Consider the following 13542-nt stretch of genomic DNA (forward strand, 5'->3'; position numbering starts at 1 on the left):
GAGGAGCTGGCCCAAGTGGCTGGGGAGAGGGAAGTCTGGGTCTCCCTGCTTAGGCTGCTGCCCCCACGACCCGACCCCGGATAAGCGGAAGAGAATGGATGGATGGATGGATGGATGGAGTTTCAGTGTTATAAAGTCACTTTTTTTGGCATTAAATAAAGCCTCAGAAAAAAAGATTTGATAAACAGCTTTATGATGTTTTTTGTTGAAGCTGTCAATTAGTTTTTCAGTGAAAAAAACAAAAAATCAGGACAATTTTAAAGCTTTACCTGAATTGTTTACTGACCTCTTCTTTTGCCAACAGGTACAATATAAAGCATTATATTTTCCTGCATATTAAATGTGTTTAAAACATCTAATAGTCTGTCAGCACATCCTCCCTCTTGTCCAGCTTTTTACTCAGTCATCGCCTCACTCACTTGTTCGCTCCAGCAGCCGGCAAGACCTGTTTATAGATAGGTGCAGAATATTGTTATGCTGAGAGCTGTTGATTGCGCTGTTGATGAGTTGTGTTAATCATTCTGTACCATTCATGTTTCCCGAGTTAGTCTCCATTAATTGAAAGCTCTCCAGCATGCTTGTGTGAGTGGCCATTTAATCTGTTTGGGTCCTCTCTTTTCATCTATCTGTCATGATCGGCTGGCGTAATCAGCTGCGCACATCTTCGCTCTGCTCTTAAAGCTTTTTCCATCTTTATACATCTCATGTCATTAGCTTATCAACCTCTTTCTCTTCACTATATAGCCAAATAGGTTTGATGAAGACCTGTATTGTGATGCACTTGGAAAATCAATTACAACTCTGTAACACAATACTGAACATTTCCACTCCCGGTTCCACCTCTTCGCCGCCGTCCTTTTCTCCTTCTGCTCTTGCATGCCATCCTATTAGAGCGCAGCAGCATTAGAGCCATCGAGTCGACTTTATGTCTTATATGCTTGCCCTAGGACATCTTTTTGGTCTGAGCACCAAAATTCAATCTTAGGTTCCCAATCAAAAGTAGTAAAAACCCATCCGTCGCTGCAGCCACAGAAGCTGCTTCGGCCCAGCTTGGTCAGATAAATTGTACGAGCTCATCCTTCTCCCATTTTCTTTTCATCTCAGACCCCCCCAGTGGCCCACATTATAGCTGCAGATGGCCAGGGGAGATTCAGAAGCTGCAATCCATCAATGTAATGTTGCCTGAGCCACTGGACAGTCGCCCTGCTAACCGCTCCTCCAGCTGGACCGTACTGCTCCCCCCTTTGGCCCTGTTTTGAGCTCGGCCCACTTAAGTAAAACTTTGGCCCGTGCTTCGGCCTTGTGGTGCCAAAATCAGTTCTTGTTTCAGCTCTCATTGTAATTACAAATCAAGCAAGAGGCTCCTTCTGGCCTAATTCTCGCACAATCTGCCTGAAAAAGTCTTATGATTCTGAATGTCGCAAGAGTAAATGACAAAAGCACAATTAAGTTTGCCTTTTCTGTCTCTTAGATTAACAAGTCTGGGGATATGACTGCCAAACATCTGCTGGGGGATTTTTTCTTTACCCTTGGAAAGTGCAAGGATAAACAATAATCTCTAGATTACGACGACATCTAATAAGAGTCAAGCTCATGTTTTATAATGTGAAACCATTCGGAAGAAATACATCTGTCTGACGTGGACAATTCACTTAACACCCTGAGCAGTGAAATACTTTTGATACTTTAAAATAAAAGTGGGGGATAAAATTAATCTAGTTTAAGTGTGCTTCCTTCCCTCTAGGTTGAACTACTGATAATTTGTTATTCTTCAGGCTGTGAGCTCTGTTTTATCCAAGTTGATCAGAAACCACAAAGCCATTAATTTTGAGGGTTTGCTTATTTTTTTTTCCCCAAGTTGGAATTTGATGTGCTCACGCTTCCATTTCTAGGATTGATCATGTGCAGTGCACCACTTGGAAACAATACTGCATCTCTAGCACACACCCTTGTAAAATAGATGGTCTTCTTCCTGCTCCAGGCTGCCTGATAGACACGGAGGGAGATTGGTTCTGTTGAATAAGAGATGAATCTCTCTGAGTGTCACCAGGCCGCCTTGACCTCTGAAATATCATTATCTACAGGGGAGGGAGGTTAACTCCTCTAATATAGCCTGAATACAAGAAAGGAGTGCCAACAGTGAACATAATCCTGCTTTATTATCAGTATATTTCAGGAAAAAAAAAGATTTTTTTCTTTTCCCCAACTGCAGCAGCATAGCATCTTGAAAACACCCAAACAGCTTTAATAACATTTCCTACAACTCAGAAAGCGTCGAAAGAACTTGAGCTTACACATGAAATACATAGTCAATAAATTAGAGTGTGGCACAAAAGACTTACAGATCTATTAACATGGAAATTAAAAATCTTTATTAACATCCCCCCCACCCCCACCCCCACAAAAAAAATCATGGAATAATTTCTTTGCATTTGGCTCAAGTCCTGAAGCAGATTAGATCAGTTCCAGTTAGCTGATGAGTCTGGCTTTAAGCGCTCCTCTTAGAGCTGATTGGAGAGACAGAAAGGCAATGGTGATAATGAAGAATCTCTACCTGAGATTCAGAGATTGTTTGTAGTTTCTTGCAACCTCTCTAAACTATAAAAGATTAATGCTGTTGAGTTAGGAGCTCAATAAAATGACCTCAGTTGGAGCAGGTAATCTGTGCTGAACATTATCTGCGTAGTAAAATTAAAGACCTAGCACTCGTCGATGGATGCATATCATCCGCTGTGTTGAGGATGACATCTGCTACCACATCAAACATTATCCTAATAGCTATCAAATTCACTGAGTTGTAGCTATTTTTGTATCGACAAAGATCAATTAGCTGTGGTGGCCATCTTGAGTTGGGCTGACTCCAAAAGGTAATTAGTTATAGAGACACGGCTGAGGATTACTTTCTGACAGTTTCATTAAAATCCGTTCAGTGGTTCATTAGACATTTTATAGTGTTGACTCTACAGCTAGTGCCAAAGTTTTAAGCAAAGATGCAATGTGTCATGCTCAAAGTATGCGTTGTGAATTAGTCTCATCTCTGACCACTAAATTTTAACTAAGTATCTGTAACAAAAAAAAAAGATGCCAATACACAACTGCTTTGTTTTAAATGACACACAACAATGCTTTTTGATAATATAATAGGGTGGCGCACAGGAAGCTTGTTGTTTCAGAGCATGAAGATCTTCAGTTGAAATCTCAGTCTGTTCTCCTTGTTCTCTGTGGGTTTTCTCAGTGTTTTTTTTTTTTTTTTTTACTTTACATGCACATTTTGTTATTGGGAACTGTAAAATTACCTTTGGAAGTGACTGTGTGCAGATATTGTTGTATATCTTTGTGAACACTACCTGTCCAGCTTGTACCTCACCTCCAACAACCCTCATAGGCTCCAAACAAGTATGGAAAAATTATAAAAGCAATTTTTAATCTCTTTTTAAAATTGTGAAGACATGTATCTGCATAGATGCAAATGTGTTAATTATGTTTGTATCACAATGCTAGTCACAGACCGTAGTCTAACATTTCCTTTAGTAGACATAATATATTTTCTTCATTTTTCCATAGTTATGTAAAGACAGCACTTTGTTGTTACCAAGAAAAGGTTAGAGCCTGTTTTCATACAGTTCTCCTTATGACATTATATACTGTTTTTTTTTTTATTTCATGATTTTTGGCCCTAACATATTCTTCTACCTCCTACCAACCACAGACAAGAGTTCAGAGACTAAAATAATTATAAAATAACACAATCCCATGTAGTTCTTCTGAAGTCACAAAGTTCTCCTTCTTTCTTTACTTTTAGGGATGCTCACTCTGGCCCCGAAAGGGTTCAGCTGCCCTGATGCTGAGAAAGTCTGCAACCCTTGCCTTGATGCAACCAAAGCTTGCAACCTCAACAACAACTGCAAAAAGCACCGGGCCAGCTTCATCTCCACTTGCACCAAGGAGGACCAGAACAAAGGAGACAACTGCAACAAGAAGCGCTGCCACAAGTCACTGAGGTCGTTCATGGATCGGGTTCCTGCGGAGCTCAGCCACCGGCTGCTCTTTTGCCCCTGTCAGTCAGAGGGCTGCGCCGAGAGACGCAGGCAGACAATCGTGCCTGATTGTTCCTATAAAGACAAGGAGAAACCCAACTGTTTGGAGCTACGGAGGGTCTGCCGTCAGGATGCTCTCTGCAGGTAAATGAAAGCAAATGAGTGCCTGTGGGTGTCTGGTGTGGAGTTTTATTTTGTTGGTTTGTTGGAAAAAGTCTAGTGTTCTAAAACCATTCCTTGTCAAATACATTTGTTTCATTATTATCTCACTTTCATAGAAAAATGAAAAAAATAGAGAAGTTTCCATTTGTAAATGTTCCATTTTCATTGTAACTTCCTGCCTCCCGTGCCATCCTAAAGTTTTATATTTCTCTGTTGTAACTTTGCCAGCAAAGTAATTAGACTTTCAGGGAAGCTGTGGCTTTTAGATGCAGGATGAAGATGTGAGGCTAAGTTGAAGGGACAACGCTCAATTAAGCTGAACAAAACATTAGTGGATCACTCTGGCTGCATGGAGCCTCTATTGGATTCAAGCAGCCAGATTCAATTCACACCTACCCAGCCGTGACCTGTTTCCTCATGTTAGTGCTGCTCAGAGCAGGTGGAACACAGCGGTTGGAGCCAAATCAGCTGTCAAGATCTTTTAGCTCCAGAGCCATTTGACCATCAGTGGGCTCCACATTGTGCTGACGGAGATGTTGAAGGAGATACAGTATGCTCTGCTATCATTAGTCTTTTAGAAACAACAAATGACATCTGAATCATCTCAAGCATTTAAAAGCTCGTTTATGAGACTAATGGAGTTCAACAAAGTGTTAGTTTGCTGCTAATAATAATGCTCATTATGTGAGAAATAACAAATAAACTTTCGACAACTTTTACATTTCTTAGCAGCACAGATTTCCACAAGAACTTAAGCTACCATGTGAAAGATATGTTTTGCATGTGTTTCCATTTCAGTTTGGGAACATTTTAAACATGTTAATGTGATCCAAGATGATAGTATTGTCTTGATTTTTTTGCTTGCATCAACTCTCTCAAGATCTCAAGAACACTATTTTTTTCTTAATTGTCACAAGGTTTTGCTGAAATACTTCTGTTTTTTTGTGTTGACACAAAAAGGAAAACGTGGAGAAACCTTGAATTTAATTTCAGTCATATTCTGAAATGGATGTTTTGTTTACACACATATCCATTAAAGGAATAGTTCAGATCATCTGAAGTGGGGTTCTGTGGAAAGTTCATGAACATTTTTTATCTTGCCTGTTGTAGGCAGCTCTTGAACAATAGAGTGCATTGATGGTTAGTCTGAGTGCAACCAAGACCAAACTGTACTGCTGTCAACCTAAAATAACTCCAGGCAAAACTCCCTGCTATCTATACAAATGCTATTTTATAAACCTTTAAATTGCCAACAGGTTTGGATTACATGGATATTTTTACAGAAATTATATTTCAGTTGGAAATGCCTTTGGCTGCACTGAAAGTGCTACAACTAGCTGCTACTGCTACTGTTTGTGCTTGCAGCTAAACATAGAATTCTATCTATATACTGTAACTGTGTAATGCCAAACTGAAGGCATTGTGAAGGTTCATAAAATAGCATTAAGACGAGTTGCTATGAAATTTCTGAGACTTGATTTGGCAGCAATCCACTTCAATCTTGGCCAGAACTAAACTATTCAAAGAGCTATTGACAACAGGTAAGGTATTGACTGTTTGTAATCTTTTGACAGAGCCCCACTTTAAAAAATCTGAGCGGTTGTAAACTCTGTTCAGTAGGAAGGTAGCACTATAGTACTCCCCACTGTTTATAATGACAGAAATGCAAGCTTTGTGAAAAGGATTCCCACACACAAAAAGTCCATTTGATGATGCACAACCGTTTGTAGAGACCAGTACTTCTCTGAAAGTTCACTTACATCTGTTCCATTGAGGTGAGCACCCTGTAAGAGTTAATGGTTCCTTTTCAGCGACACTAAATTCAACCTCCATGCTGCCAAAGCAGTGAAACTCTATCAGCCCTCCTCCAATTTATGATTGTCTCGATAATTACCTGCTTGCCTGCATTGTGTTATCTCTTTTCAGACCGAGTTGCTTTCTTTGACCTTTAGGCCCTCAGGTGTCTGCTGTGCTCCTGCTTATTGAGAATGATGAAATAGGACGTTAAAGCTCATTATCTGTGGCTGCGTAATGCCCCTCTGAGGTCACCAGCTCGATGAGTGTGCACACACTCGTGTCGTGTGGACACACGTTTGCCTGTGCACCGACATATCAACAATCATTCAGTGACGCATAGATTTTTATTCAACCACTTTGAGCTCAAATCTAATTCTGATCATTTTTGTGCATCCTTCAGCAGTGAATAAGAGCTGCCTTGCAGGAGAACATCTCTACAGTTCAGTGACAAAGACATTTTGAGCTGTATTCAAAGCTTATATTTCATTTCAGCACAAAGTGTCTATGATCAACAATGTTGTGTGAAATTTAAATGCTCTGAAACGCCATTCTGATGTTGCTTTTTACCAGCACATTTTGCACTTTTAGTAAGTTTTAGAAGCAAACTAACTTAAATATTCACATATTAAGGTTTGTTCTGTTCAACTTTGTTGATGAAGCCCACAGAGCAAGTTAAAACTCAAGAATTAACACAGCAAGACCAGAGGAAAACTTTCTTTAGCTGCAGTTGCTGTTTGGACAGATGTGTCAGTAAAAACGAAGAGGATCATTCAACGCCGGGTCTCGTTCCCCCTAGGGATACCTGTTTGAGTCAAAAAGAGGACACACAGCTTGTCAGACCCATTCCATTTGAGCACAGGCAATGAATAAAGAAGGGGTGGGAGTGGGAGTGGGAGTGGGGGTGGGGGTGGGGAGTGATAATGAGGCAGAGAGAGGCAGAGGAGGAGAGGGAGTCTGCAGAATCAATGTGGACTGTAAAGCTACTGCATTCAGTTGGAGGTCAGTGGTTTGTTCACATAGCTATGGATCTTTGCAGAAGATGCTACAGGCCATTTTAAAGAGATATTTGAGCTCTCTGCAACATGTGTAGACGGGATTATAGGTACAAAACAAACCCATAAAATTGATATTTTAAAAGGCATAATGACTTCCCTTTATTTTTATTATACTATTTTATTTTTTGTTTTGTTAATCTAATAAAAAAGTTGCTATTTGATCATTTTACCCATAAAAAAATGTCCTTACATTTTTACCTTTGGGTGCACTGGTTGCCAAATTGGCTTTGATTTCATCCTTGGAGATGGTTTAGATTGTTCCAGATGGAGCAAATACTTAAAAGGATTTCAATTATATCATTTTGGCTTTGGCTTCTGTGCCATATTGCACTAGGAGATTTCATTTTGCTCTTGCTCTCTGTGGAGGTGATTGTTGGCACACTCTAGAAATCAAGATGGACAGAGAACAAGTATTAAATAGAGCAGCCTTTATTTCTTGCAACTGCTTGTAGCTCTGCTTAAGGTATTACACCATTACCTTCTATTATCCTGCGCACACAAAAAGTGCATGTGCGAATGTGTGTTTGTGCAAACGACCAGAGGAACTCCTTGTCCTTTCCCGAGTCCAAAAGACAAGCCTGATAAAGCTGAACCAAAGAACACTGAGTTGTATTTGTACTTGTATTGATTGTCCAGAGGATCAGTGCAACACGTCTATGTTTGATTCATTTCTCCTTGCTTACAGGATCAGTGTATGCTATTTGATTGAGTTATTTAGGCTCCAGTTTTCAAAATGGGCCGGTCAGAGACAATCGATCACAGCACAGGTAACCTGACCCAGTTTGGGAGAGATGCTACCAACAAGCCTGCTGTTTTTAACTGAAAACTTGCTGGATCTTACTCTCTTCTTTTTTTTTTTTTTACTCACATATACGCAGACACGCACACATGCATTCACACACACTGCCCTAAATCTACAGTCTGCTCTCTTGTATCTGACAACTCAAGCCCCCACTAAGGGGGAAACCGTGTAGGGAGAGTGACTGGCCCAGATGACATTACTCTGTATAGCTTCTGAGATAAAGCTGAAAGAAATCAGGAGGCTGCTGCACTTTTATCATCAGTTTCTATTACTTTTTTCCTCTTTCACATACACTCTCACGCAGGCACATTTGTGCTGCTTCACTTGTGAGGACCCTTGAAGTGTTCGCTGGCCTCGACATTGGCCACTATTTCTCGCTCAAGCACACACTGCAGTAGATTTTCTTTTTTTTTTTTTAATGTGTGCAACACTAATGAGCAACTAATACCCCATGGTTCAGATTTCTCAGAAAACTACCGACTTCATTGTTAGTGGAAATGGCCACAACAATTATGAGTCCATATATGGAGTTGGTTTTTATAAATGTTCATGTTCAACCCACAAGCAGTCATAGCTTTACTGAAAACCAGCATAACAATTCAAATGCTTTTTTATGTCATTGTCCCTTTACTGAAGTGTAATTTGGCAGAATATTTGCAGTACATCCTGGTTTTTACTGTATATGACATGAAAAGCATGGAGAATTAGCATTTATTTAGCAACTCATTTCTGTTGAATCGGCACATTTAGTTTAAGTTTTATAACAAGTATTTCCAAATTAAACAAATGTGGTTTTGTCTTCACCTTCACAAGCTTAGTTTCCATACAGTGCAATAGGAAATTTGAAGCTAACTTCTAAAATTCAACTAAAAAGAGCGTTTGGAAGTCTTTAGGAACTTCTAATTGGTTTCAGAGTTGTAGAGGCAACAAAACATGTTACCAATTAGAGAGTGTGTTTCCTAACAAGAACCACAATGTTGATGAACAAAATTAAAAGAATCATAAAATCATCAAAAGTCATGATAAAAATACAGCTCACAAGAGGAAAAGGAAAATGTTATGTTGGAATGTGGTTGAGTAAATTTTATTATTTCTGTCACTATAGCAAATATTAGCAATATTTCGCATCTACAAACACGATCGGCTGATTATTCATCAGCTAAACATTCCTGTTGTAATTTATACACCAACGTTCAATATATTTTTAATGTGTTTTGTGACAAGAATTTATGTTGAAGTGTTTAAACACATTAAGTTGTAGTCATTAATATAGAGTGCATTCTAAATTCAAAGTAAACTTTTAAAATTTTCTTTAAACTTTAACCTAGACACCCGTTAAACAGGATTTCTTTAAAATGTTTATGAATGAGTCAGGCTTTGAGTTTACCATCTTAAGATATTTGTAATTATGGTGTTTGAGTTCCCTTTTTTTACAGTTAAATAAAATGTATTAATGTTAACCTTCTAAATTCCTTTAGAAGTTATATCTTTAAAGATAAATGTTATAGTTTGCACTGACGCACATTCATATTTCAAGCATTATTCCACTGAGATGGAGAAACTGCTTTTCAGTTATCAAATTTCACTTTTTTAATGAATAAAGTTCAGATTATGTTTTTTCTTGCACTGCCAAAATGCTTGTTTAAAAATAAGCGAACACAACTGGAGCCGAAGAAATTGACTGTGGTCAACTCGTAGTTTCTCATCTCCGAGTTTATCAACAAGAGTTTGTGGTTTAACACGGACTTCTCTGAATTCTGCCTCTAACTGAAAACGATTGGTTTATCAGACTAATTTGAACTAAATCTAAATCCAACTTTCATTCATGGAGCTAAAACCAAGAAAAAAACACCCGTATTGTGTTTGCAATTGTTCCCTCTCTTTAGATAAAAACACTTCAAATGAATCTGGTTCTGAAAATGGCAGGAATATAAAATCAAACACATTAAAACTGGATAGTTTTATTCCTCATCTTTAAAGGACAGGGCTCAAGCGGTGCCAGCACCATTATCAGTGTTTTCTCTTCAGATGTTAAGCTCTGGTTTTGCAAGCAGAGCATACATCAAACTGTGACCTTTTTCTCTTACATAGTTCGGCTTGCTGCAGCGTGTGGCTTTAATCAGACATCGTCTTCAGCGGAGACATGTTTGCTGGCTTTACATGAAAACGGAAAAAGGGGAGGGGTGGCAGGAAAGACAGAGGGAGAATTGAAGAGAAGCAGTGAGATGTATGAGGCACGAGAAAGACTTGTGCCTTTAATTCCAATACACAGATTAGTATATGCCCATTTACTTTTCCAACTATAATCTCAAAGGGAAACGTGGCGTAGCAGAAAATTGCAGCCATTACCGACTGGGCCTCATCGTTTCCTTTACAATCATCTCTTCCAATGGTCTTGTATCTATTATTAATGCAAACATTATCAATAGGGCTTTTGACTTTGTAACAGCCGTACTGGTGGTGTCTCTTTAAGATGCTCTAGTCTAGCTGATGACGTCACACGTATGCGCCGTAGCTTCTCTGTGGAGAGCGAGGGAGAAGTGCTAGACGGACATGTTGTTTGGACTCTGCTCATTTTATTTATGTTTAATATAATAGCAGCCGTTCAACCGGGCTTTACAAGGTTGTGGAAGTGCGTTTATTAAAGATTACACTGTGGAATCCCAGTACCAGTGTGATTGCAAGTTTTTTTTGATCGACCCGACGAGTTTGACGCCTCCTCTCCTCCCTCGAACGTAACCCTAGCGTTACAACTTGTCTAAAGGATGGTCAATTTGTGGTTTCAAATGTGTCAAGCAGTGCCTCCTCTTTCTTTCCTAAGTCCTTTTCTGAATTTATATCAAAAAAAGTTTCACTGAAAGCCGTAAAATCATTTGACTAAGGGGTTGTTTATTAGCCGTAGAACAGAGAGTTCTACGGCTTGGTGCTAATTTTCTGTCTCACAAAAAGACCATTTATTTCAAGACTTTGTATCAGGGATATCTGTCATGTTTAAAGAATATTTAGGTAGTTTGGATAACCCTAAAGAAACCAAAGCATCTTTATCAAACTGACTGCATGGCCTTTCACATTTCAGTTTTGATACAGACTTGCATATATTAGTTATCCGGCATCAAATGTAATCTTTGTGTCTGTTCCCATATGCATTAACTTCCATACGAGTTCCACTTTTAAAGAGCTAACTATAGGGAAGAGATAATGATAGACCTATTGGCTGAGGTCTGTGTCATGCAGTTCACTACCAGTTGTGCAATTATTTGCTTTATTTAAGAATAAGAAAGAAAACTAGAACATCGTGCATAATCACAACAATTGAAAACATGATTTTTAGAAGGCCTGAAATCCTTAAAAGGGATAGATCAGATTGTTAAGCTAATGGCTCATCTTAGTGTGGCCAAGACCAAATACTTGCTGCTGTCCTAAAACAACCTTTATATTGCCCATGTTTATTTGCAAGTTCAAACAGCATCAGGGGCAACTATCTGAAATTTTTCTGTGCAGCCTTGAAAAAAATATCCTAATAATTCTACTGAAAAAACTGTAAATAATGTTTGCATGTTTGTTTTATATTAACAATCTATTATGAGGATGATATTGTTCTCATTTTCACCTGCATTGTTTCAAAGTGCGGAGGAAATTTAAACAGATTTTGTGTTTTAAGACATGAAATCTCAGTCACAGAACTGGATACGTATCTGGATACGTATCTATTTTATCAAGATAAAATAAATAAATAAAACTTTGTCTCATGTTTTAAATATGATATATAATAATAGTAAAAATTAACATCAAAGTCTGACTCAGTTAAATAACAGTGCAGACTTGCATTTCTTATTTAATGTTTTAGTTTTTTCTCCTTGGAATTAGACTTTTTTATGATACAGAACAGGTTGTGTTTCAAGGCCATTTTTTGGTGTGTTGGCTACTTGCTGAGTAAGAGGGCAAAAGTTTGTGCCGCGTGACAGAAGCTAAAGTGTCTTGTGTTTTGACTGAGTGCCATCTGTTCACGCTGCCCTTTAAGAGTACTGACTGGGGAATACAGTGGGTACACTGATGCCAAAAATTGCAGGACTATTCAGAAATATGTAAGATGAAATGGCTATGAGTGAAACAGTCTGACCAGAGCAGCAGACAATTGTCTCAGGGTCATCAGCAGAAATGTAGGCGATGAAAACACGAGCAAAAGATACTCAGCATTGTTTGTCAAAAGATATCCATAACACTCCACTCACAAGGTAAGTGCTGTGCTAGGACTGCCGTATTTTTATTTTTATTTTTATTTTTTTTTTATTTTATTTCTTATACAAATTGAGCCATTCTGCAGAATCAGTTCAGAGTAAAGCCTTTTCATGTCTCAGGTTTTCCCAGTTCATTATTTGCTTTGGCGTTTGACATTAAGTGGCAAAAGGACACAGAAGGCTGTTGGGTCATGTTGACTGAACCAGGGTCAAATACTCGGGCCGGGACTTTGCACATGAGTGGCTGAAGCTAAAGTGACAACAGAAAGGATAATAGAGAGGATGCGGGCAGAGACAAGGTCCAAGAAACACAAGAGATTAGAAAATAAAAGGAAGCGGAGGAAGAGGGAGGGGGTCAGCGCAGAGGGAAAGATGCTTTGTTTTTCTCATTTGCTTCATGTTAACTGCTATTATGTCGGCAGCCATTGTTTGATGTTTATTGTTATGCCCGCTGAAGATGAGTGAGAGATATGGATTCTAAAGCCTCTTTAGGCTGGAGACGGAGAGAAGTGATAAGAGTAAGCATCCGCAGCATCACATTTAACTAATATTATCATCTGCAGAACAGCTCATATTTGTAGAAAGAGCACTGATGGGAAGTCTCCAAACGAGATCTGACTCTCAATAAACTGTTTTTAAATGAAGTCTGATAACATTTTTTTTTTCTTTTTCTTCCTGCCTCTCTTCCGTCTCGAGGAAATGGTTTCTAAGACTGACACTCATCTGATTTAAGTCACATTGTTTGTCACAGGCATCAAGTGATAGGAATAAGAATCCATATAAAAAGCCATTAGTTTTCTATTACTGCCAAGCAGGATGGACAGGCACTCAGCACTCACCCGGATGACTGTGTTTAAAATGTCAGGTTGCTTGAAAGAAGTCTACCTCTGTGGAGGCTCCTCTGCCACTTCCCCGGAGGCTGAGGGGCTGAAATGACCATAAAACTCTGTTGAGCCAGACAGCCTGTAATTTTAGCAGCGAGAGGCGCTTTGCCGAGATGTAATGGAAAGTCCGCGGAAGCCGTGAAATGCGCCGAATCCTGGTGCTGGAACACCATTGTCTGAACACTCAAGACACCTCTCTAAACTTTAAATTACTGTTTTTAAGCCGTCATTGTCGGAAAGAGCTCCGCCGCTAAAAAGAAACTTGTGCTTGTTGGGTTTCTTTAATCCTCTCAGGTCTATTCTGTTCCTACAGAAATCTGACATTCACATTCTGTGTTAGCACAAAAGTAAAAGACCTTTTTCTTTGCCCATAATAAATTGAAAAATGAAAAAGAAGCTTTGAAAGGTTGCTTTGTTTGGCTGAAACAAAGTTCTTCTCTGTCCGTGTTCTATATATTTTTTCATCATCTGTTGCGTCATTGTGGGTTTCTTTTTTTACTCTGAATGCAGATGGGTGAGAAGTGAAGAGAGCCCATGTTGAGAGTGATACTTTTCCAATTTTAGATT

At 39.0% G+C, this 13542-nt stretch overlaps 1 protein-coding gene across 1 annotated transcript in view; it reads left to right on the plus strand.

The window, feature by feature from the left end:
* The window catches only part of LOC108236435 (GDNF family receptor alpha-2-like), a 61381-nt gene that overhangs the window by 28733 nt on the left and 19106 nt on the right, over positions 1-13542 (plus strand). Inside the window, exon 4 of the mRNA XM_017417087.3 lies at positions 3803-4181. Within this exon, the coding sequence (XP_017272576.1) occupies positions 3803-4181 (379 nt within the window). The remainder of the gene's footprint in view (positions 1-3802; positions 4182-13542) is intronic.

This window comes from Kryptolebias marmoratus, linkage group LG1, assembly GCF_001649575.2.
Source record: "Kryptolebias marmoratus isolate JLee-2015 linkage group LG1, ASM164957v2, whole genome shotgun sequence".
NCBI classification, from domain to species: Eukaryota; Metazoa; Chordata; class Actinopteri; order Cyprinodontiformes; family Rivulidae; genus Kryptolebias; species Kryptolebias marmoratus.